The sequence below is a fragment of the Bos grunniens genome, chromosome 8, assembly GCF_055505025.1.
Source record: "Bos grunniens cultivar Pamir isolate PY7600 chromosome 8, Bosgru_T2T1.0, whole genome shotgun sequence".
Classification (NCBI taxonomy): domain Eukaryota; kingdom Metazoa; phylum Chordata; class Mammalia; order Artiodactyla; family Bovidae; genus Bos; species Bos grunniens.
In genome coordinates this window covers 37,749,546-37,776,557 of record NC_141172.1, presented here as the reverse complement: position 1 = coordinate 37,776,557, position 27,012 = coordinate 37,749,546, and the positions used below count along the sequence as shown (strand labels likewise).

General features: G+C 40.3%; 1 protein-coding gene across 8 annotated transcripts in view; it reads left to right on the top strand.

The window, feature by feature from the left end:
- Nucleotides 1–27,012, top strand: part of PDCD1LG2 (programmed cell death 1 ligand 2) — a 93,430-nt gene that overhangs the window by 46,841 nt on the left and 19,577 nt on the right. For 4 of the 8 annotated variants that reach the window (XM_086415226.1, XM_086415224.1, XM_086415220.1 and 1 more), the window contains 2 exons: nucleotides 1,328–1,377; nucleotides 15,116–16,427. In XM_086415226.1, the coding sequence (XP_086271352.1) occupies nucleotides 1,328–1,377; nucleotides 15,116–15,121 (56 nt within the window). In that variant the 3' untranslated portion in view covers nucleotides 15,122–16,427. Of the gene's footprint in view, nucleotides 1–1,327; nucleotides 1,378–15,115; nucleotides 16,428–27,012 lie in introns of those variants that run through there. The other 4 variants (XM_086415225.1, XM_086415223.1, XM_086415219.1 and 1 more) reach the window with 1 other exon arrangement.

The following is a 27,012-nucleotide window of genomic DNA, read 5'->3' as shown; positions in this document are numbered from 1 at the left end:
CATTTTCATCAGTATATGTCCAGTGTCTAAAACATTACCTGGCATATACAACAAAATTGTTCAATAAAATTTTAGACTTTGAACCTCTGATATGCAGATATGTATGCTAACCTGCTCTATACAACATGGTCATATGTGGTTATTTAAGTTAAACAAAAATTCAAGTCCTGGGTCATATTTTAAGTGCTCACATATTGTAAGTGTTCAACAGTCACATGGGGCTAGTAGCTACTGTATGGGATAGAGAAGTATTTCTAATTTCTATTGGATTTAATAAACATAATATGATATTTCAATAAATATGATCATAAAAAACCTAACATATTAGAAGAATTACTATAAAAATTTCTAATGTTTGCACTTCATTTCTATACCTATCTCATTGTGGACTGTTAATAATCAACTCGCCCACCAGTACTAGCCTGTGCACCACATTTTGCCCTAAAAGACTGAGCCAGAGCTTTGCAGAGATTTAAACCAAAGCCCAAATATATTGACTAATGTTTGCATGAGAATCACAGAGAATGACAGCACTGACCTCAGGAGTTAGAGTCCTTCACTGAATCTCCAACATTCAAGGGCAATTCCTATAGCTTAGCCATTGACCCCTTTCAAATACAAATGCTCTTGGAGGAGATTGCAATGCTGGATAGAAGCCCTCTAAATCTGGGCCAAGGTCAAGATGGATACAAAGGAGTTACTAAGAAGCTGACATGCAGAACAAAAGCAGATTAGGGATGGACTGAGTTCAGGAACCCAAGCAACTGCAGCACATGGGTATTGAACCTTGTAAGAAAATCAGAATAAGAGGGAATGTGTGAAATCAGGGCTTGATAAAGAGATAAAGCCAGGGAAACAATGATGAGCAGCAACCAGTCTTGTGAACTTGTGTTTCTGCTCCCAAAGTTACTTTGAACCAGTATCAGTCAATTACACCTTAGTACAGATTTATTGATTAGACCTTCTGCTCTGTGTAGGGAAGACAGGACGGAAGTGGTATTCAAGACTAAAGTAGAACAGGGAGAGAGAATTTCAGAGGTATTTCCTGGGCTAAATACCCAAATTAGCAGTCCCTCAGCCTCTGAGGACCTGGGGGCCTGGGCAGACAAGGGAATGGGAAGTAAGCCGAGGCCTTCTTTCTTCAGAATTTTCTCCTAAGAGTATGGTTTTAGTTTGTATCCAGCCTGAGGTCTCAAACCACGGTGGAAATTTATGCTTCTCTATGTGGATTTATTTGGATTTACTTTTTGTTCTGCCATTATTTCACCTATAAACAGAACAGTTTCCTTGTTAATCTTAACCCACCCCTGGAATTTTTCTTTTTCAGATTCAACAAAAAGATCTGCCACCATGGTAAGGAGAGAAGTGGACAGAGCTGTGAGTAATCATGATTTTTCTTTTCTTTTTCACCTTCTCTTCTCTCCCAGATTAAATTAAGAAATAAAACCTCTGCTTTGTGGCACCAAGGGCAAATAGCCTGGGCAGAATCTTCCTGATAAGTGGCATTTAGTTTCTCTTGCAATCCTGCATTGTTCCATACCTTTCTCGGAAAATAAAGATGGTGTCAGTTGAATAGCCACAGAACAACTATGTAGCCTTTAGTCTGTTTATATTCCTAAGCACTCCTAGAAGATAATGCACGGCACATCTGGGCTCAAATTAGAAACATGGTTAAATTTAACAGCAAAAGGAAGATAGTTTACTGTGACACAGTCAGCAGCTGGGATTTTTGCAGTAGTCGTTAAGTCACTGTGGGTTGTGGGTTAAGGGTATTTCTGGAGATGTAGAAGTCTCTTCATGAGATTGAAAGGCTTGGAGCTGGAATTTGTGGAAGAGAGAGGATGTGATCTAGAGGTCAGGAGAGGCGGGGTTGCTGAAACCATTTAGCTTCATAGGATGGAAAGCATAGACACTGGGGAAGTGATCTGTTGGAGATCCACGGCTCTAGGTCACATAGTAAAATGGGTATTTCTGGCTCTCTTGGGAAAGCTTCCTTTGCCTGAAATCTAGGGATCATATGGTATCACACATGACGTTATGAGTTTACCACAATAATGATAGGCAATTCGTAGACATTTCTAAATAACTATGTATTATCAGCTGCTCAGAATATTAAGAAGTGTTTATTTTTGAATTCTTTTGAATATATTCCCCAGATTCCAGGGACACTGATTATGAAAATAACCCTAGAAAACCTTCAAATACCAGGGTCTGCATTTGGCTTATCTATCACACATGGCAGTTCATAAGCACAAAATATGACTTAAAAGAATGAAATGAAAAGAGGCTCCTGCACCCTCCCTGTCTCCACCACTTCCCTGAAAGAGATTCTTGAAAATATATCCTTTTGCTATAGACTCATTCCTGGACCCAGTGCCAGAGAAGAAATGCAGCCTAAGCTGGCTGTGCTTGACATCCCATTGCCTGAGCTTTTCTGAATCATGAGACAACTTTCAGATCAACACTGCAAGTTCTGATACAAACATTTGTTTCTTGGGAAACAAAAATCCTGTATTCCTATAAATTGATCTCCTTGGCCTCCAGGTGAGTTCCCATGAAAGAGGCCCAATATTTGCTGAATTTCATGAGGTCAAAATGTTTGAATAAGTGATTCCTTCAGCTGCTCAGCATAAGGAAGAAATAGTGCAAAACTTGAGCACAGAAGTAATAAACTCAGATGCCTATTGGGCCAGTGATGAAATGAGTAAAAACTGTCCCTAACCAAATAGGGAGTGGGGGAGGGGAGGGATTTTGACAAATTGGAGAGCATTTTCCCTGTCAGTTTACCACTAGCCTTACATTGCCAGAGAAGAAATCCGGATTTATATATAAAATATCTTAATTATTAAATGCTAGCTGAAAGTATTTCAAATAGCAAACAAACTAAACAAAACATGCCTGTAGGTTAATTGAGCCTGTCGATCAGTTTTCAAATCTTTTCCTAGAAACATAATATTGTAAGGGAAGAGTTTAGAATCTGAGTAATGAAGGCAGAAACACCTATTTGAGGAACTGATTACTCAACAGCTTGCTGCCAACCTAAATGTCTCTCCTGTGACCTGCCGCATGGTCTGAATATTGCAGTTATACAGTGAGGGTGTCACAGTCATTTTTAACCAGTAGAGCTCCTTTATAAACAGAGAAATCTCACACTCTCTTTTAATGGTTGTCTGAAATTCAAAATAAAGTAACTATCTTGATCAAAAGGCAAATTAAAGAAATGGGATTCATTTTCTCCATCCCCTGCCCAACCCACTGCCCCTCCACAATTATTTACTCACACTCTCTACCTTTTAACCTGGAGGAAGGAAGAGTCAGGGAGGTGAAAGTGATGCTTCTCCTCTTCCTCCCTCACTCCTCCTTGACACTTACCTGAGAGTAGTAAGAGGTCAGGGCCAGTTCTATATATAGAACTGGTATCTTAGTTCTATATATATATAGAAGATACAGATAGGAATGTGCCTGGTACTATTACCTATAACAGCGACAAATTAGAAATAATCAAATATGAATCAAAAAGAGAAAAGATGAATAAGAAGACTAGACAATAATTAAAATGAAAGCACCAAAACCAGATGTATTTTTGAGATGAATAAATCTGAACAATATAATTTTGAGAGGAAAGATAGATGCAGAAAGGCATAGATAGCATATTACCAATGACAGAAAGTTCAGAAACATGCAAACAACCTTAAGTAGTGTATATGGGAAACAGTCATATGTACAAAGTACAAAAGAAGTACAAAAATAGCATGGAAATGGTAAACATCAAATTTAACCTCCTGAATGAGTAGTGGATATATGGATGTTCATTACATTATTCTCTTTATTTTATACCTGAAATATCTATTTAAAGAGGTCACAATTAAAATTCAAGACAATTTAGATTTAAATTTTTCTGTGATCTAGCTACATAATCTTAGGTAAGATCTGCCTCTTCTCTGTGCTTCAGTTTTGTCATCTGTAAATTGAGAAAGTTAAATCAAGTCCAGGAGGGCAAACAAGCCTCATGTCAGGTGCGGGGAATGCCTGGAGCAGAGATGAGGATAGTTTGGGAGACCGTTTCAAGATGCAAATTGTAGTGATAGAAGGATGAATAATGTCTGCCTTGGGTGCAGGGTGGGAAGAGTTGAGGGCCTTGGCCATTTAATGACAAATGTGGAGGGGATGTTTTTCATTTAAAAAAAAAAACTGTGTTTATCTGTATTTCTGTTCATCTTTATCATGTACATACGTACATGACATTATTTTATGGTCTATTAGTACTTGTTTTGATTGCATTCAAAGTTATTTTCAGATTGATTGAAGTCTTTCTAATCATGTTTAGAGCTGCATAAAATATAGAACTTGGTTGATGATCATTAGCAAAGTATTAAAGGAAAAAGTATTTTTATTTAGTATAATGTATTATGGTTTTGTCAAAGCAGATACAAATGTGTTAGATTTTCAGTAGATGCTTTTTTTTAAGTTCTTCCCTAAAAAGTTGCTCATCAGTTATTAACTCTTTATTGAGAACTGATTTAACATTTGGAATAATATCCCCTGGGAAGAAGAGGGAACAGGACATGGAAATACTGATTTGAGGGATGGAAAGAGAATAGCTCTGGGGCCAAGTGTTTGGACAGCCAAGAAAACTTGAAATGTGTTTCTGGGGATGAGGGGGGCACTTCATGCTTCTCCGGAAGAACAGAACCACAGAACTACTTGTTGTTTAGTCACTAAGTCACATCCAACTCTTCTGTGATCCCGTGGACAGTAAGTAGCCTGCCAGGCTCCTCTGTCCATGGGATTTCCCAGGCAAGAATACTGGAGTGAGTTGCCATTTCTTTCTCCAGGGAATCTGCCCAACCCAAAGATCAAACCCATGATTCCTGCATTACAGGCAGATTCTTAGCCTGAAAAGTATGAAATCTGTAGGGCTGGCAGGTTGGGAACTCGGGTAGAATTTTTTATATTACAATCTTGAGGCAGAATTCCTCCTTCTCTGATTGCTGTTAAGGTCTTCAACTGATTGAATGAAGCCCACCCATATTATGGAAGGTAATCTACTTTATTTAAAGTCAGCTGATGGAAATAAATGTTAATTACATCTGTTATACAAAATACCTTCAGAGCAACATCTAGACTAACATTTCACCAAATAGCTGGGCACAGCAGTCTAGCCAAATTAACATAAAATAAACCATCACAGGCATCAAGAAATGAGGGGGACATTCTTGCCTGGAGTAAGTCAGTTTGCCAGACTTCCTAGAGCCTTTGAAAATACAAGTATGTGGCCATGTATTTTCTGGTCACTCCAGTTTTCCAAATGACCAGGGCTTTGTCTAATACCCGCTCATCCATGCAGCTGGCACTCCAGATTTGCATGTAGACTATTTAGGGGTTTTTGTTTATTTCAGCAAGATGTTTTTCCCTCAACTCCCTGCCTGTCAACCATTCAGTAACAAAAGGGCATCTGTGACTTCAGAATCTACCACTTTGTATATTTTGAAGTAATGAATATCTGAGTAGATCTAGAGGGGGTAAAAAAAAAACAAAACCAAACTTGTAGCCAAGAAATTATTTGATAAAATCAAACAAGTTTTTTGAAAAAATAACTTTTACTTCTCAGTAAAATGGACAAATTATAAGAGCTGGACTTGACTTAACTAACATCTTGTTTCATTGCCAACACCCAGTGAGAACTATAGATAGATATGTATACTATGTATAGATAGCTTTGGGAAGTCCCCTTGAGTGGAGCAGCACACCCCTACACTGTTTTCATCATCAGGCCAGTCTTCTGTCTCTTGACTAGATTTGAGCTCTTTTGCATGGCTTTTCAGGCCATCCTTCTCCCTTTCCTGTCCCCAAGTCATACTCATTCCTACCTTTGCGCCTTTGTTCATGTTGTGTCTCCTGCCTGGAATGCCCTCTTCATTCCTTCTTGCTGACTCAAACTCAAACTTCTTGTAGGATCTGCCTTAGTATAGAATAATAAGTTAGCATTATTATTGTTTTAATGCCAGACCACTGTTCTAAACACTCTAGAGGTACATTTAATTTTCACAGTAGCCCTATATACTTCCTCCCACCATCTCCAGTCTCAGAGATGAGGAGATACTTGTGCAAGGTCATATGACTAGTGAATGCATGGGCCAGAAAATAGACCGAAGTATGCCAGTACAGAGCCCATGCCTGTACATTAAACTGTCCTCCCTCTCTTAGTCTGTAAGACTCTCTGCAGCTCGGCCCTCTTTGTTTTTCCCTCTGCATTGTACACACAGTCTATACCTCTCTTAAGTGCATGGTCACAGCATTATTTCCTGGCTTCTTCTAAGTGTACATGTTTTATATCTACTTAGTCAATGAAATGAAGTGAGATATTACTGTTAATAAAACTATTGGGTATTTGGTTTTGTCTGCTTTATTAGCTGTTTTTCTACACTTCTTTTAGCTTATTCTATGATCAGTTTAAAAGAAAGTGACTGATTTTGACCAAATTAAGCTTGCTACTAAAAAATCTTGTTTAATTTTAGTTGAGTTTGCCAATTCAAAAAAGAACAACTTATAATGATTTCTAGAACATTTGTCATACTTTAGTAGGCACCTATTAATGAGAATCAACCACAGTTAACACTCTCCTACCCACTGGTGTGTATTGATAAAAAAATAAGAGTAGGCAACCCATGGCCAGGGGGTCAAATCCCCACCTGTTTTTGTAAACAAAATTGTTATTAAAACTTAATCATGCTTTCCGTTTTCATATTGTCCCTCCCCCCTAATTTCCCATCCGTTCCTCTGCTTCTTATGGTAGAGTTGAGTAATTGCAACAGAGACCATATAGCCCATACAAATCTAAATTTTTTATAATCTGGCCCTTTACAGAAAAAGTTTGCTGTCTCCTGACCTAGAGGTACTCCCAGGCTTTACACTTCCTTCCACACTAAATGTAATGGGTTGGTCAAAAAGTGCCTTCAGGGTTTTTTGTAAGATATGGAAAAACCTGAACGAACTTTTTGGTCAACCAAATACTTCTTCCTGAGCTAAGTGATACAATGTCACCCCCACTCCTATGTCAGCTTCATGAAGTCTGAGGCCAGAGCCCACCGGAAGTTCTTAGGCCAAGCTAGCCTCTCACTCTCCGACACAGTCTCTGCTACCCTAGCTCTGCCTCACCCCCAAAAACCACCACTGGGGGACAGTGTTAGGTTCTCGGCTTTCCAGGAGCAATCCTGGGCCTTCATATTCTTACTCATTATCATTTCAGAAGATGAAGTCTTGGGACTTGCTCTGACCATGTTCTTTGGACATATTTCATTTCATTTCTTTAATTTTAATTCTTATTGAAGTATAGTTGATTTACAGTATTGTGCTAGTTTCAGTTGTACAACAAAATGATTCAATAATACATATATAGTTTTTTAGATTCTTTTCCATTATCAGTTCAGTTCAGTTGCTCAGTCATGTCTGACTCTTTGCAACCCCATGAATTGCAGCACACCAGGCCTCCCTGTCCATCACCAACTCCCGGAGTTTACCCAAACTCATGTCCATCAAGTTGGTGATCATCCAGCCATCTCATCCTCTGTCATCCCCTTCTCCTCCTGCCCCCAATCCCTCCCAGCATCAGAGTGTTTTCCAATGAGTCAACTCTTTGCATGAGGTGGCCAAAGTACTGGAGTTTCAGCTTTAGCATCATTCCTTCCAAAGAAATCCCAGGGCTGATCTCCTTCAGAATGGACTGGTTGGATCTCCTTGCAGTCCAAGGGACTCTCAAGAGTCTTCTCCAACACCACAGTTCAAAACCATCAATTCTTCGGCGCTCAGCTTTCTTCACAGTCCAACTCTGACATCCATACTTGACCACAGGAAAAACCATAGCCTCGACTAGACAGACCTTTGTTGGCAAAGTAATGTCTCTACTTTTGAATATGCTATCTAGGTTGGTCATAACTTTCCTTCCAAGGAGTAAGCATCTTTTAATTTCATGGCTGCAGTCACCATCTGCAGTGATTTTGGAGCCCCAAAAAATAAAAGTCTGACACTGTTTCCACTCTTTCCCCATCTATTTCCCATGAAGTGATGGGACCAGATGCCATGATCTTCGTTTTCTGAATGTTGAGCTTTAAGCCAACTTTTTCACTCTCCTCTTTCACTTTCATCAAGAGACTTTTTAGTTCCTCTTCACTTTCTGCCATAAAGGTGGTATCATCTGCATATCTGAGGTTATTGATATTTCTCCATTACAGGTTATTATAAGACACTGAATATAGTTCCCTGTGCTGTGCAGTAAATCCTTGTTGTTTATTTTATATATGGTAGTATTTCTTCATCCCATACTCTTAACTTAAACCTCGTTCCTGCCCCTTTGGTAATCATGTTTGTTTTCTATGTCTGTAAGTCTGTCTTGTAAATAAGTTCATTTGTATTTTTTTTTTTTTTTTTGGATTCCACATGTAAGTGGAATAAGACAAATAAGATATTTGTCTTTCTTTGACTTACTTTGTTAAGTATAATATTCTCTGGGTCCCTCCATGTTGCTGCAAATGGCAATATTTCATTCTTTTTATGGCTAATATTCCATTGTGTGTGTGTATACACACACTCACATACACTATATCTTCTTAATCCATTCATCTATTAATGGACACTTAGGTTGTTTCCATGTTTGGCTGTTGTAAATAGTGCTACTGTGAACATTGAGATATGTGTCACACATACTTCTGGCAAGACTCTTGTTCAAATAACTACTCTTGCTTCCCACCTAAGAAAGGAAGAGCTTGCTGGTTTTGCCTCACTGACCAGTGACTGAAGTGAGGCCTGATTACTGTGAGAGTGCCCAGAAGGGCTCAGTAATTCAATTAACAGCTGCTCTGGGCTGGGTTTTCCACTCCATGTTTCTACCCCTAACTTTCTAGGGAGCTCTGGGAAAGGTAGTGCCTGTTCCTGTTATTGTGAAAATCCAGACTTCTCAATCACCCAAGACGGGCCTTCAAGGCCTTAACCTTAATATTATAAAATTAAAAACTCATATAAAACTAAATGTAGCCAAGGAGATGGCTCTTTCCCATCCTTCTCCATGATGAATGTGGTAGTCATTAGTGTTATTTCACACAATTCTAGATCTCTTGCTCTTGTGTACACAATAGGATTGCACTTCTCTGTGATTAATTAGGTCATAAGTGTGGTCATATGACTTGCTGTGATCAACTAAATGTAAGCATAAGTGATGTCTGTTACTTTGGGGTAGAATATATAATAGCTAGCCTGTGCTTTGCTGTATTTTCTGTTTTCATCTGCAACATTCAAGGTAGTGATTTCTACATCAGCCTGGGCTTCTGAGTAACAACAAATAACAGGGCGCCTGGCTGACCGTCGGTGGGCATGGAGCATGAGCAAGAATAAACCTTTATTTATTATATTGAGATTTAAGAGTTGTTTGTTACTGCAGCATAATCTAGGCTATCCTGACTGATACAACAGGGAAACAATAGACCATATGTTACCATTTAACATTCTGTTTCTGAGGAAAAATGCTTTCTATATAAAAAAGAAAAAAGGATAAAGCATAAGAATATATTCATCATATAATTAGTTCTCTATTTAAAGAAAGTATTTAATATACCCACCATACCTGCTTTCTCCCCCCAAAATGAAGACATTAAAATGCCAATAAAAAACATTAAACTGCTCATAATCATAAAAAATGTCCATAATAATTGTCATTGTGTGATGGAACCTCATATTATTTTCTTCATGTTTCCTGAATTCTGTTTGTACTTTAGTACATTTTTAAATTCCCCAATGTGTCACTGTTTTAAGTACCCAGGGGTGCCTGTTAGATGAAGAAAGGAGTTTTTTAAGCCCTGTTAACCATCCCGCACTCATCTCTCTATATCTCAGTAGTCAAATGCATTATGTAGGGTTCTTCCTAGGATCCTCTTCAACTTTTGGGAGGGAAACGCTTTTACTCCCTTTCAAGGACATGTATCAGTGTCTTAGCTGCCTCTCACAGATTCCTAGCTCAGGCAACTGAGAACGAGTGGACACATACTGCAGGGATGTAACAGACAAGGTAACTTGCACAAGGTTATGTTATAACTTTATGATGGAACTCCTAGTCCAGAATTCCTGGATCCTTTTCTGTGGTACACTACCCTTTCCATTTGTGGAAGTTCTCCTTGCAGCTAACTTGACTCACTTGTGGGGCTATTCAGGCCCCTGGCTTCTTGTTGTTATGCAGGCAAACAAGCTTTCAACCAGTATAAATTTAGGAGTGGATTCTGATTCCTAGACATCGTATTAAAAAGCAGAGACATTACTTTTCCAACAAAGGTCCATCTAGTCAAAGCTATGGTTTTTCCAGTAGTCATGTGTGAATGTCAGAGTTGGACCATAAAGAAAGCTGAGTGCCAAAGAATTAATGCTTTTGAACTGTGGTGTTGGAGAAGACTCTTGAGAGTCCCTTTGACAGCAAGGAGATCAAACCAGTCCATCCTAAAGAAAATCAGTCCTGAATATTCATCGGATGGACTGATGCTGAAGCTGAAGCTCCAATACTTTGGTCACCTGAGGCAAAGAACTGACTCATTTGAAAAGACCCTGATGCTGGGAAAGATGGAAGGCAGGAGGAGAAGGGGAAAACAGAATGAGATGGTTGGATGGCATCACTGACTCAATGGGCATGAGTTTGAGGAAACTCTGGGAGTTGTTGACCCACAGGGAAGCCTGGCATGCTACAGTCAATGGGGTTGCAAAGAATCGGATATGGCTGGTCGACTAGAACTGAATTCTGATACCATAGATATGTATCAATTCAGTTCAGTTCAGTTCAGTCACTCAGTTGCGTCCGACTTTTGCGATCCCATGGACTGCAGCACACCAGGCCTCCCTGTCCATCGCCAATTCCTGGAGCTTCCTTAAAATCATGTCCATTGAGTCAGTGATGCCATCCAACCATCTCATCCTCTGTTTTCCCCTTCTCCTCCTGCCTTCCATCTTTCCCAGCATCAGGGTCTTTTCCGATGAGTCAGTTCTTCGCCTCAGGTGGCCAAAGTATTGGAGCTTCAGCTTCAGCATCAGTCCGTCCAATGAATATTCAGGACTGATTTCCTTTAGGATGGACTGGTTGGACCTCCTTGCTGTCAAAGGGACTCTCAAGAGTCTTCTCCAACAGCACAGTTCAAAAACATCAATTCTTCGGCTATCAGCTTTCTTTTTGGTTCAACTCTCACTTCCATACATGATTACTGGAAAAACCAAAGCTTTGACTAGATGGACCTTTGTTGGCAAAGTAATGTCTCTGCTTTTTAATATACTGTCTAGGTTGGTCATAACTTCTCTTGCAAGGAGCAAGCGTATTTTAATTTCATGATTGCAGTCACCATCTGCAGCGATGTTGGAGCCCAAGAAAATAAAGAGTCTCACTGTTTCCATTGATTCTTCATCTATTTGCCATGAAGTGATGGGATCAGATGCCATGATCTTAGTTTTCTGAATGTTGAGTTTTAAGCCAATTTTTTCACTCTTTCACTTTCATCAAGAGGCACTTTAGTTCTTCTTTGCTTTCTGCCATAAGTGTGGTGTCATCTCCAAATCTGAGGTTATTGATACTTCTCCTGGCAGTCTTGATTCCAGCTTGTGCTTCATCCAGTCCAGCATTTCTCATAATGTACTCTGCATATAAGTTAAATAAGCAGGGTAACATTATACACCGTTGATGTACTCCTTTCTGATTTGGAACCACTCTATTGTTCCATGTCCAGTTCTAACTGTTATTTCTTGACCTGCATGCAAATTTCTCAGGAGGCAGGTAAGGTGGTCTGGTATTCCCATCTCTTGAAGAATTTTCTACAGTTTGTTGTGATTAGGCTTTGGCATAGTTGATAAAGCAGAAGTAGATGTTTTTCTGGAACTCTCTCCCTTTTTCGATGATCCAACACATCTTGGCAATTTGATCTTTGGTTCCTCTGCCTTTTGTAAATCCAGCTTGAACATCTGCAAGTTCACGGTTCACGTACTGTTGAAGCCTGGCTTGGAGAGTTTTGAGCATTACTTTGGTAGTGTGTGCTGCTGCTGCTGCTAAGTCACTTCATTCGTGTCCAACTCTGTGTGACCCCATAGAAGGCAGCCCACCAGGCTCCCCCATCCCTGGGATTCTCCAAGCAAGAACACTGGAGTGGGTTGCCATTTCCTTCTCCAATGCATGAAAGTGAAAAGTGAAAGCGAAGTCGCTCAGTCATGTCTGACTCAGCGATCCCATGGACTGCAGCCTACCAGGCTCCTCCATCCATGGGATTTTCCAGGCAAGAGTACTGGAGTGGGGTGCCATTGCCTTCTCTGTGGTAGTGTGTGAAATGACTGCAATTGTACATTAGTCTGAGCATTTTTTTGCATTGCCTTTCTTTGGGACTGGAATGAAAATTGACCTTTTCCAGTCCCATGGCCACTGCTGAGTTTTCCAAATTTGCTGGCATGTTGAGTGCAGCACTTTCACAACATCATCTTTTAGGATTTGAGGTTGCTCAACTGGAATTCCATCACCTCCACTAGCTTTGTTTGTAGTGATGCTTCCTAAGGCCCACTTGACTTCACATTCAAGGATGCCTGGCTCTAGGTGAGTGATCACACCATTGTGATTATCTGGGTCATTCTGTGTATTCTTGCACCTCCTCTTAGTAGTGTGTGCTTCTGTTAGGTCCATACCATTTCTGTCCTTTATTGAGCCCATCTTTGCATGAAGTGTTCCCTTGATATCTCTAATTTTCTTGAAAAGATCTCTAGTCTTTTCCATTCTGTTGTTTTCCTCTATTTCTTTGCATTGATCACTAAGGAAGGCTTGCTTATCTCTCCTTGCTATTCTTTGGAACTCTATTCAAATGGGTATATCTTTCCTTTTCTCCTTTGCCTTTAGCTTCTCTTCTTTTCACAGCTATTTGTAAGGCCTCATCAGACAGTCATTTTGTCTTTTTGCATTTCTTTTTCTTGGAGATGGTCTTGATAACTGCCTCCTGTACCATGTCATGAACCTCCATCCAAAGTTATTCAGGCACTCTATCAGATCTAATCCCTTGAATATATCTGTCACTTCCACTGTATAATCATAAGGGGTTTGATATACGGCATACATAAAAGTCTAGTGGTTTTCCCTACTTTTTTCAATTTAAGTCTGTATTTGGCAATAACGAGTTCATGATTTGAGCCACAGTCAGCTCCCAGTCTTGTTCTTCTGATGACTGTATATAGTGTCTCCATCTTTGGCTGCAAAGAATATAATCAATCTGATTTCAGTTTTGACCATCTGGTGATGTCCATGTGTAGAGTCTTCTCTTGTGTTGTTGGAAGAGGGTGTTTGCTATGGCCAGATACGTGTTATGCTTCCTTAAAAAAAAAGTTATTCTAGTCATCCAAGTCATACTTTATTAGAGCTTCCAGACCTAATAAAGCAGCCTGACTTCTCTACTTTAGAGATCATGAGATTGAGTTTAAGGCATGTTAAGTGACAATTGATGAAATAATGACAAAAAAATTGAAAGATCTTGTGATCCCCAGTATAACACTATTTATTTATCCATTCACTCTCAAACATGTATTGTGTTTTTATTTGCAAGACTCTGTGTCAGGTAGGCCACGGGAGAATTTTGAAAATAACTTAAGCACATTAGTCATCTAAGAGTCTTACAATGAAGTATTAGAGATGAGGCACTCAAAAAACTGCTCTCATTGCCATAGTTTAGGTTAAGATTAAAATATAAGAGGCCAGCTTTCTAAATACCTCTGTATACCTCTTTCTGTATACTTCTGTATACCTCTCTATATTTCTATATACCTTATATTAAAATATGAGGCCAGCTTTCTATATATACCTATATAGTAGTTGGTCCAATATCTTCATTTTGTTTTGCTTTGTTTACTTGATTCTCTTGTCTTTCCTCTAAGAACTTCCATCAGAGAACCAACCACAGCTTTGGCATTCTATTATAGCAACATGGACATGTCTCCTTTTCTTTTTCCTATGCCAATGATTCTAATTTTTTTTCTTCTTTTCTCTTATAACCCTTTATATATACACATATATATTCTGAGTAGGAAAAATTTTGAGTTGTCCTCCTATATTCCTCTTTTACTCTCATACTACTATCAAACTCAAGCATATCTGACACCAGATGTGTGGAAGTTTTCCCCACATCAAGCCATTCTCTGCATCACAAGGTGAGTGTCCTACAATGTAACTCAGTTCTGACACTAACTGGTGATAGTGTGAGATTCCACAGGTTAAGGGCTCAGTTCCCAAGAGTGTTCCCCCTCCACTTCAGATGCCAGTCACACGTTCAGGCTGTCACCTGTACTTCTGACCAATCAGCTATAAATCTGAGGTCCTTGGGTTCAACTAATTTGCTAGAGCTGTTCACAGGGCTCAGGAAAATAGTTTACATGTTTTATCAATTCATTATAAAAGGATATGATAGAGGATACAGATGGACACTGGTCCCTGCTCTTGCTAGTCTCAGGGGGCCCAGCATCCTCAGACTGAAGGGGAAAGGGAAGGGAGCAGTTTCAGAAGCCTGGTGAGAACTGCAGGAGGAAAGGGCAGACCACAGAGCTGTAGGCTTTAAGAGAGGGATAAAACGGACCTGTAGCCTGTCCAGTAGGTGACTGAGGAAGAGATCTCCCAACCTTACTCTCCTATCCCATGCAATCTCCTCTCTCTCTGATACTTGAGGGGAAAAATGGAATGGAAACCAGAGGAAAGAGAGGCTAGTGATGCAGTCCTAGGACGTGCACAAGCTGAGCAGGGTGGAGGAAAATGCATCTCCAGGAATAAACAGAAATATCTGACACAATGAAAGGTCTGAATAGGTAAGCCCCTTGAACTTTGCTCCAGTATTTCTCAGCTGCCTGCAGCTCAGAGAACAGAGGAGAGAGCTTCTTGCCATCAGCCTGGGGAGAGAAACTAAAGATTTGGACTAGGGCAAATTGTCGAGGGGGTGAAAAGAAAGCTTTAAGCCCTGCTGCCTTTGAGCTTTTTTTTTTTGTTTTTAACTCCAATTTTCTCACTCCAATCAGACTTTGAGAGTTTGTGTATTTTCCAGTCAGAAAAATGATTTTTCTGTTTGTGAACTTTTCTCTCCAGATTTGAACCTGTGGTCTCAGGAGCTGGGGTGACCTGATAGGACATCCTCAAGAAACTTCTAGACTCTGAACAAGAATCCCCTGGCCTGCAGAGCTTGTTGTTTGTACTTTTCAATTGTCTTTGTATAAATCAGCACTTTATTCTGGAGACTGCAGCACGACTAGGCAGCACCCACCACTGTGTAACGGAAAGTCAGGCGACTGCCCCTCCACTGACCTGGGCTCTCTCCCCCACAGCCCGTGGCTCCACGCACACACTACTGCACTTTAGAAAACAACCACAGTGGATCCTGGACCCCCTTGAGGGTCCTCTGGCTCTTTTTTCTTCCAGACTGGAAACAGAGGGAATTATTTCTCCTTAAGTTTCCAAAGTGGTTTCCAGAAGCAGAGACAAGTAGAAGTTTCCAGTTACAGAAATGGACAGAAGATTGCCAGTGGAGTTATTTTTATGTGTAGTTTCCTCTGGATACTGAACAAGCCTATTGAGACTGTGAGTTCACAGACAGGACTTTATACAAAGTCAAGCCATAATTGACATGTTTTATGGTTTACAGGAAGCTAGAAAACATCTGTGTTGTTTTAATGAAATGTTTAAGCATTGAAGTACACAGAGTGGTCAACTACAGATTGTGGAGAAAAGCCATTGAGTATTTTTCTGAGATCTAAATCACAAAGCATTGATTTTAACTTGTAATGGAACTGTGTTGAATGGTATTTTAAAAGCAAAAGCAAACTACATCTTCCCTTCAAAAAATCCTGTCTTCTTAACGTCAGAAGCCAATCATACACATTTTAAGTTTTGTCATACTAATATGCTATTTCTGCAAAAATTTCAGATGAGTAGCTATAATGGTCAAAGCACCAAACTAAGGGTCCTTTCCTAGTCTTCTCTTTGACTTTAAACTTAACCTTTCAGTAGCTCAGTTTCCAGGTCTGTGATAGAGTGATGGTCACTAGCCATGACCTCTGATGGTCAGTACTAGAAAACCTGTGGGACTCCATTATCATGTGTCAAGGAGGAGGGTAACTGGATGTGGTCCATCAGGCTGATCATGTTCAATTTGGTCTTTGTGCTAGTACATTCAAGGCATTAGCTGACCTATAAACTATCCAAATGTAAACATTATCAAGTATAACAGATGATGAATGTGCTTCAAGCAAACTCTTTTAACTGATGCACAGACAAAGAATAATTTTAGGTTGATGAGAATGAAGGGGGGTGAAAGTGGATAATAGACAATTATGTAATATCTCAGTTTCTTCTGTTGAAAATCAAAGAATGCCATTGAAGAATAAAACTCAGTTCTTCAAAATGTTCCAGATGTTCTGCTTTTGGCTAAGTGGTTTCCTCAGGGACCATCCAGATCAGTAAGTTTAATGTTCCATAAGGCCAATTGGCTCCCATAGGTTTAAAAGCCTTTGCAGCACACTCAAATGCCTCTTTAGAAGGGCAGGGTCCCACAGCTGTCTCCCAGGTCCCATGTGTTGGTCTGGGGCCCCTGCTGGGGAAGGAAGCACCTCCTAATCGTGCAGAGGTCAGAGCAGGCAGACAGGACCTTCTCCCCGAGGAAGCAGGTCTGTCCATGTGGGCTGCACATCTCCACTGATACGTGATTGGCATGCTGCATCCTTGGGTGGTAATATTTAACTCTGTAGGAACCTGGTGGAATAATGGCTTCTGTCAAAATACCACCATCTTTAGTCCTAGATCAGGGTTATTTTCTTAAACACCAAATTGGGACAGGGCTCCCTAGCTCCAGTATCCCAAAATTCAGGGTTCTTTGGGGAAGAAGAGCACTAAGCATTGTGTCCTAGTGTGAGAAATGTTCTACAGTACAGCCTAACAACCATAATGATTAACATTTACCAAGTACTTCCCACCTGATGTTGTCTAGCATTTTATACATATTATTAAAATGAATTCTCTCAAAACCCTCTAAGAAAGGCACTATTCATGTCTCCATTTTAAAGATAAGGAAACTGAGGCACAGAGAGGTTAAGAAATTTGGTTAAGGCTGCCTGGTTAGCTTGGAAAGGATAGAACTAGAACAATGAAACCATATTCATTACACCCCACCATGTGTCCTTTACTGGTTACATACACCCTGTAGTCCTTTTTCCTGGTCTAGAATTGATTTCACTCTTACTGTTTCCAAAGAGGCACTACAGGAAGTAGAAGACAGGCTCTGATGTCAGAGATTCCAACCCCACCTCAACTGTATATGAATTACACAACTTTGTACATATCATCTGATCTCTAAGCATCAGTTTCCTTATCTAAAAGATGAATACAATCCTCCCTTGGTATCTCAGGGAACTGGCTCCAGGACCCCCTCAGATACCAAATTTGTGGATGCTCAAGTCCCTTATACAAAATGGTGCCATATTTTTGTGTAATCTATTCATGTTCTCCCATATACTTTAAATCATCTGCAGATTACTTATAAGACCCAATCAGTGTAAGTGCTTAAGTAAAATAGTTGTAACTACAATATAAATGCTGTGTAATAGTTGAAGAGCATATTTAGGTTTTGCTTTTTGGAATTTTCTGCAATTCTTTTCTAGTATTTTCAATCCTTAGTTGGATGTGGAAACTCAATATGAAGGCCCAGCTGTAATATAAAAAAGACAGTTAGCATCTTCCTTTATCAGGCACTTAGCATGTACAGCACATGGTAAGTACCTGTTAAATGACAAGTACCACTGGTAATCCCCCTATGTACCAGCCACTACTGTTTGCTAAATGGGCAATGTCTGGACACTATTAAGCTAGTCTGTCTGCAGGATATTTCTCCTAAATCCTAACCCTAAGGGAGAAGTGAGCTTCCAAGGATTTCCAGCCAAGGGGTTTTGTCCCCAGGCTCTCCTATACATGCCGCATTCCCCAGCTAAGTCAAGGGGCTCTTCAGTCCTCCAGTATGCCTTGTGCTGTCCCCTGCACGATTTGCCTTCACAAAACCCTATGCTTTCTTTAGATGCCAGTTCTGCCAGTGAATATTTTCTGGGTTTTTTTTTCCCCCTACTGAATATGAGCTCTCTTTACTTTGGGTGGAGCAGTGTTTTCTTTGTCCCTCTCTGAAACAGTTATCTATTTTCAGTTTTGAATCATGAGGATTTGAGCACATTTTATATCGTCCCCTTAGCTATATGCTCCTAGAGGGTGGGAAAAGAGTGAGATTTTGTCATTCCTGCAGTATCTTGTATGTGAGCGATGCCTCATGCATGACTGGCTCTGAGACTCATTACAGCACTGGACAGAGTGGCTACACTCAATGTTCTTACTTACCATGACCTTAATATGATTGGCCAGAAAGTTGTGCAATGGTAATCCTCAAAGAAGAAGAGCTAAATGAGTTCCAAGTATTAAAAAAAAAAAAAGTCCCTTTTACAAAGAAAGCAAAAACAGCATTTGGGAGAGTTTGAGGACTTGAGAAAGCCAAACAAGCAAAAATCACCTATGACGCCATCATCCAAACACAAGTATTTTCATTTTTGCTGTTAGCAGTTGCTTTGTCCAGACTTGTACAGCGTCTTGGTATAGTTGTTAACATGTCATTTTCTGTCCTTTTTTCAAGTTTGTCGTTGTACATATGTTCACAGATGAGCTTCCCAGGTGGTGCTAGTGGTAAAGAACCTGCCTGCAAATGCAGGAGACATAAGAGATGTTCAGTCCCTGGGTCGAGATTACCCTCAGGGGGGCATGGCTACCCTCTCGAGTATTTTTGCCTGGAGAATCCCATGAGCAGAGGAACCTGGCAGGCTATACCCCATAGGGTCTCAGAGAGTCAGACATGACTGAAGCGACTGAGCACACATGAGTAAATCCACAAATATGTTGCTGACTAGGCTTCCTAATTCTCATTTTTAATGGATGCATGGGTCACAGATCCATGATAAGCTGGAATTGGACCCAAACTTTGTTTATCACCTGATGACTCTAAGCCCCTATTTTGACCATTAGATCACAGTGTTATTTGGGGTTCCTAAGGATTAGTGGCACCCCACTCCAGTACTCTTGTCTGGAAAATCCCATGGACGGAGGAGCCTGGTAGGCTGCAGTCCATGGGGTCGCTGAGGGTCAGACATGACTGAGCGACTTCACTTTCGATTTTCACTTTCATGCATTGGAGAAGGAAATGGCAACCCACTCCAGTGTTCTTGCCTGGAGAATCCCAGGGACGAGGGAGCCTGGTGGGCTGCCGTCTATAGGGTCACACAGAGTCGGACACGACTGAAGTGACTTAGCAGCAGCAGCAGGATTAGTGTGATTTCAGAGCAGTATTTTGGAATCCCTGAAAAGTTTGGATATTTTCATTTCTCCCAATGCACAGACACCTTAGTAAATGACTATGTCCCTTTAGGGATAGCTTGGAGGAAGACCTCCACTAAGTATTTGCAGCATTGTTGCACAGTCCTTTCTTAAGGGTCCAATTTTCCTCCTCAACCAGGAGCTTCAGATCTGTGAACTGGTCGGGTCTAGGAACGGGGCAAGAAGCTGACTCTTAACTGTGATAAGTCAAATTTCTGTCATATGGGTCAAGTAGTGTTTTGGTAGGCCAGACACCCACCGCTGCCCCCGGTCCCCCACCCCCACTCTGGGATCCAGTCATCTCCACTGAAATCAGGAAGCCCATCTCAGTGGCAGCATTATCCAGCATCAACTTTGGCCTACAGAAAACAGCTCCCTGGAGGTATTCAAGATTGCTGGGGCTCCCTCACTAATGCATTTCTCAATGCTTTAATGAGGGAAACATCCCTTGGACCCTTTCAAAGTGAGGAAAGACACATAGGTTACATGATAAATTACTCCATTATTCCTATCTCCCTAAGCCATTAACTCCTTTCTATACATTATTCCAGAGAAATTCTATCAAGTCAATATCATTGAATGTATTGTTGAACATAGGTTTCTGAGACAAGCAAACTGAGCCACTCCCAGCTGCTCAAACTACATTTGTTTTACCTAGCTTTTGCTGTATAACAAAACTTAGTGGCTTATATTTATCATATGTTTTTATGATTTTGTAGGTTAGCAATTGGGGTTGGGCTCAACTGGGGCACTTCTTCCTTACATGTCAGCTGGGCTCATTCATGTGTTTGCAGTCAGTCTGGCAGTTTGACAGATAGGCTGAAAGATGCTGGTCTCAGCTGGTCTTACATGTCTTGGATTGCTGCTGATTGCTAGTGGGCCATGTGTCTCGCACAGGTTAGTCAGGCTTCATCAACATGGAAGCTGGTCCAGAACAGGAAAAAAGAAGGCAAACCCCAACATGCAAGGGCTTTACAGGTTTCTGTTCGCATCACATTTGTTCCAGTCTCATTGGCCAAAGCAAGTCAGACGGCTATGCCAAAACCCTTTGTGGAAGGGGTTACATAAGGGCACAATATACAGAGTGGCATGATTCTCTGGGGCCTATTATTGTAACAGTTTACCATAGCATTAAGTCCAAAAATCTATGGAATGTGTATTATATCAGGGCTACCTAAATTAAGCCCCAACCCAATGTTATGTTCTGTTCACCTTGGTCTGATACCTTAGAATCCACCCTCTATTATATTAGATATGTTTCTTCTAATATAAACTTAACCAAATCTTGTCATTCTTCTGGAGTATAACCCTCTTCCTCCTGAACAAGACTGCCCTTCTCTCCCTAAGCAGGCTGGGATCTGACTCCAAATAAAAGATTGAAGGCCATGAAAGTTGGGAGCAAAGGAGTTTAAAGTGAATAGGGATCTCCATGCAAGGCAACTGCTCCATATAGAGTCATTACAGGTTTTCAAGCAAAGGAAGGCTAGTATCATCAAATAGGAAATAGAGGCTTATTCAAAGGAAGTTCAAGGATACTTGAGAGATTCAAGATTCTCAGCTTCATCCAAGTCTACTCAAATGTTTCCATTCCTCAGAGTCCTATGCCTTCCAAATTACTGCCTAAACTTTGACATTTGAGATTTGGCCAGTCTGTGGATGCTTAGTTTGGGTCTGAATGTTTTAGGTATGTCTCCTATATGTAGAGGGAATAAGAGATACTCTGAGGAGCAGCCTTAGGAGCACTCTGATGCCCTGAAGATGATTTGAGTTGAAAGATATGAGCTTGTAATTTTTTTCCTGCAAGCACTATATCACCATCAGAAGTAGCCATCTCACCTTACTTTCCTTATAGTCATCTTCTCTACCATAATGATCACATACAGCAGTTACTTGATCTCCAAAAGCCAGCTGACCAGTGGCATTAAACCTGAGAAGAAGAGATGATGATGTCATCTGTCATCAATAAATCATGATGTCATCACATTCCATAAATTACCACTTGCCATCGTCCATTGGTGAAGAGCTTAGCTCTGAGTGCAAAGCAAATGAATCCAGATTCCTGATTTGAAAGTCTGTTTCCTGAAACCACTCCTAGTATCAAATACTGTATCATCCAGGGTTCAGTCAGAAAAACAGTGTATTTAATATAAGGAATTGGTTATAAAAATATTAGAAGGCAGAAAGAGTAAAAAGTGATACCAAGGAAATCCAGATATTAGAACTGCAGAGAACAGTTCCCTTTCTGCTGTCTACTGCTACGACACATTCAGGAACTAGAAATAGGAAGAAATTCTCCCCTTCCCACATTCCAGTCCCTAAGGCTTCCCATTTATTAAACAGGAAGTCAGCAGGCAAAGAAGGCTGGTAAAGGAGGTTTGCTGAATCAGAGCCCTACCACCAGCAGGTCAGAGTAGAGGAAGGTAGGCTTAGAACCAAGAACAGTTCAAAGGATCTCGTTGTTGGATCAAAACTTATCTGAGTAAAGGAGATGTATTCCTTGTGAGAGGAAAAATACAGAGATGATGAATTCCAATTGAACTGTAGGACAAGGAACTTGCTTAAACTTTGTGACATCTCACCATATAACAAGAGCCTATTAGGTATTTCTTGATTCAGTCAGTTCAATTCAGTGGCTCAGTCGTGTCTGACTCTTTGCAACCCCATGGACTGCAGCACACCAGGCCTCCCTGTCCATCACCAACTCCCAGAGTTCACTCAGACTCATGTCCATTGAGTCAGTGATGCCATCCAACCATCTCATCCTCTATTGTCCCCTTCTCCTCCTGCCTTCAATCTTTCCCAGCATCAGGGTCTTTTCCAATGAGTCAGCTCTTTGCATCAGGTGGCCAAAGTACTGGAGTTTCAGCTTCAACATCAGTCCTTCCAATGAATATTCAGGACTGATTTCCTTTAGGATGGACTGGTTAGATTTCCTTGCAGTCCAAGGGACTCTCAAGAGTCTTCTCCAATACCACAGTTCAAAAGCATCAATTCTTCAGCTCTCAGCTTTCTTTATAGTCCAACTCTCACATTTATACATGACTACTGGAAAAACCATTTCTTGATTAACTGAGTAAAAAAAATAACAACTAGAAACGGCTTTGGCCATGAGTATAGAACAAAATTAACTTATTTTAACATGCACTTTGCAGAATAAGTTATATCACTTGGTTGCAAACAAAAGAATATCTGATGTAAACTGGCTTAAATTAAAAAGCAGAACGTGTCAGCTTATGTTAACCGAAGAGTCAAAGGTGCCACCAAAGGTACAGTTGGGCAGAGGTGTCTAACAATATTTTCTGTATCTCTGTCGAAGTTCTCTCCACTATCTCTTCATTCTGTTGCCTTTTTGTTGACTCTACATTTGAAAATCATTTCCCTTTGTGATCACAAGGTGGTTGCAGTAGTTATTAAACCTTCCATGTTCAAATCTACACACACACAAAAAGCCATTTTGCCAGCATTTGCAGCAATTCATATATTAACTCTAGACAAGTTTATGTCATGTGCCCTCTCCTAAACCTATCACTAGAAGAAAAAGAATATGTGAGTTATGTCTTAAGTTTGGAGCTCCACTCAACTGTTGTTTTTGTTGAGTCACTATGTCATGTCTGACTCTTTGTGATCCCATGGACTGTTGCAGCACACCAGACTCCTCTGTTCTCCACAATCTCCCAGAGTTTGCTCAGATTCATGTCCATTGAGTCAGTGATGCTATCTAACTGTCTCATCTTCTGCCACCCCATTCTCCTTTGGCCTTTGATCTTTCCCAGCATCAGGGTCTTTTTCAATGAGTCAGCTCTTCGAATCAAGTGGCCAAAGTATTGGAGCTTCAGCGTCAGTCCTTTCAATGAATATTCAGGATTAACTTCCTTTAGGATTGACTGGTTTGATCTCTTTGCAGTCCAAGGGACTCTCAAGAGTCTTTTCCAGCACCATAATTCGAAAGTATCAATTTTTTGAAGTTCAGCCTTCTTTATGGTCCAACCCTCACATCTATACATGACCACTGGAAAAACCAAAGCTTTGACTATATAGACATTTGTCAGCAAAATGATGTCCCTGCTTTTTACTATGCTATCTGGGTTTGTCATAGCTTTCCTTCCAAGGAGCAAGCATCTTTTCATTTCATGGCTTCACTCATCATCCACAGTGATTTGGGAGCCCAAGAAAATAATATCTGTCACTGCTTCCACGTTTTCCCCATCTATTTGGCATGAAGTGATGGGACTGGATGCCATGATCTTAGTTTTTTTAATGTTGCATGTAAAGCCAGCTTCTTCAGTCTCCTCTTTCACTTTCATCAAAAGGATATTTAGTTCCTCTTTACTTTCTGCCATTAGAGTGGTATCATCTGCGTATTTGAGTTTGTTAATATTTCTCCCAACAATCTTGATTCCAGCTTGTGATTCATTCAGCCCAGCATTTTGCATTATGTACTCTGCATATAAGTTAAATAAATAAGGTGACAATATTCAGCCTTGACATACTCCTTTCCCAGTTTTGAACCAGTCAGTTGTTCCACCTCCAATCCTAACTCTTGCCAATTGACTCACATACAAGTTTCTCAGGAGACAAGTAAAGTGATTTGGTACTCCCATTTCTTTAAGAACTTTTTACAGTTTGTTGTGATCCACACAGTCAAGGGTTTTGGTGTAATCAGTGAAGCAGAAGTAGATATTTTTCTAGAACTCCCTTGCTTTCCCCATGATCCAATGAATGTTGGCAATTTGATCTCTGGTTCCTCTGTCTCTTCAAAGCCTTGCTTGTACATCTGGAAATTCTTGGTCCACATACTGCTAAAGCCTAGCTTGAAGGATCTTGAGTATAACCTTGTTGGCATGTGAAATGAGCACAATTATAATGTAGTTTGAACATTCTTTGGCATTACCCTTTTTTTCCACTTAGTACATGTGAACTTAAAATGTAGAATACGGTAGGACCCCAAATTATAAATGGATGCTGGAGAGGAAAACCAATGTTTACCATCAAAGCCAGTTATTTAATCAGTCAACAGTTGATGAGCTCTTACTATCCACAAGGCTCTGGTGATTTAAGATGGCTAAATTACGGTCTTTGTCACTCACCACTAGGCTGAGAAGACAAAGATGAATGTAACCCTGATATCTGCCAGATATTGGGATAGATGGATAAGAATCCTAGTGATGTCATTTGTGCTGAGATGTTGGAAGAGCCCAGATGTTTCTGTGGGCTTCTCCTAGAATATATAGCACAAGATGTCAGAAGCCTATTCTAAGAAAAGTATTGCTCTCACATAAGACCCTGAGGAAAAATACTTCTAAAATATCACATTTTTGAAAGTTGATCATCCTGCCTTTTCTGATGATGTATTTCTTACCTCTATGGCATTTAGATGTGTTAAAGTGCCAGATTTGGACTATACATTATTCCTTTTGTTGAGCTTGAAACAATAGATAACCAATGTTATAGTGTCAGTAGCCATCATGAGGTTAATTGTTTATCATTGTAGCTAACTTTCATACCATGTGCCAGACATAGTTCTAATGGCTTTACATGTATCACATTATTTAGCCTTTACAGTTCAATGAAACAGAGGCTATTCTTATCTCCATTTTACATGTAAGCCAAGTAAAGTCCACAATAAAAGCTCACATCACATAGCAGAACAAGACCTCAAGATTCTGCAGGTCGCCCTTGGTCCTAGGGCATGTAATACAGTCAAGCTTACACCACATGGTACTTTGTAATTACATATGTGTTTGGTTTTCTCCAAAAGCCTGCATCATACCCACGAATAGGAGCTGGATGTTTATTCATTTACAAAGTCCTAGAACCCAAACCCAAATGCAATACCACTTCAGTATTCTTGCCTTGAGAATCCCATGAACAGTATGAAAAGAGAAGAGGATAGAACACTGAAAGATAAACTCCCCAGGTCTGGAGGTGCCCGATATGCTACTGGAGAACAGTGGAGAAATAACTGAGGAAAGAATGAAGTTCAGTTCATTTCACTTCAATCACTCAGTCATGTTCAACTCTTTGCGACCCCATGGACTGCAGCACACCAGACTTCCCTGTCCATCACCAACTCCCAGAGTTTACTCAAACTCATGTCCATTGAGTCGGTGATGCCATCCAACCGTTTCATCCTCTGTCTTCCACTTCTCCTCCCTTCTTCAATCCTTCCCAGCATCAGAGTCTTTTCAAATGAGTCAGTTCCTCACCTCAGGTGGCCAAAGTATTGGAGCTCCAGCTTCAGCATCAATCCTTCCAATGAATATTCAGGACTGATTTCCTTTAGGATGGACTGGTTGGATCTCCTTGCAGTCCAAGCGACTCTCAAGAGTCTTATCCAACACCACAGTTCAAAAGCATCAGTTCTTTGGCTCTCAGCTTTCTTTATAGTCCAAGTCTCACATCCATACATGAATATTGGAAAAACCATAGCTCTGATGAGATGGACCTTTTTTGGCAAAGTAATGTCTCTGCTTTCTAATATGCTGTCTAGGTTGGTCATAACTTTTCTTCCAAGGAGCAAGCATCTTTTAATTTCATGGCTGAAGTGACCATCTGCAGTGATTTTGGAGCCCTCAAAAATAAAGTCTGTCACTGTTTCCATTGATTCCTCATCTATTTGCCATGAAGTAATGGGACCAGATGCCATGATTTTAGTTTTCTGAATGCTGAGTTTTAAGTCAACTTTTTCACTCTCCTCTTTCACTTTCATCAAGAGGCTCTTTAATTCTTCTTCACTTTCTCCCATAAGTGTGGTGTCATCTGAATATGAGGTTATTGATATTTCTTCCAGCAATTTTGATTCCAGCTGTTGCTTCATCCATCCCAGCGTTTCTCATAATGTACTCTGCATATGAGTTAAATAAGCAGGGTGACAATATACACCATTGATGTACTCCTTTCCCGATTTGGAATCAGTCTGTTGTTCCATGTCCAGTTCTAACTGTTGCTTCCTGACCTGCATACTGATTTCTCAGGAGGTAGGTCAGGTGATCTGGTATTCCCATCTCTTTAAGAATTTTCCACAGTTTTTTGTGATCCACACAGTCAAAGACTTTGGCATAGTCAATAAAGCAGAAATAGATGTTTTTCTGGAACTCTCTTGCTTTGTCGATGATCCAATGGATGTTGGCAATTTGATCTCTGGTTCCTCTGCCTTTTCTATTTTTTAAAATTTATTTATTTATTTTAATTGGAGGGTAATTACTTTACACTATTGTAGTGGTTTTTGCCATACATTGACATGAATCAGCCATGGGTGTACATGTGTCCCCCATCCTGAACCCCCTTACCAACTCCTTCCCCATCCCATCCCTCAGCATCATCACAGTGCACAGGCTTTGAATACCCTATTTCATGCATCAAAGTTGGACTGGTGATCTATTTCACATATGGTAATATACATGTTTCAATGTATTCTCTCAAATCATCCCACCCTCGCCTTCTCCCACTGAGTCCAAAAGTCTGTTATTTATATCTGTGTCTCTTTTACTGTCTTGCATATAGGGTCATTGTTACCATCTTTCTAAATTGCATATATATGCCATAATATACTGTATTGGTGTGTTTTTTTTTTCTGACTTACTTCACTG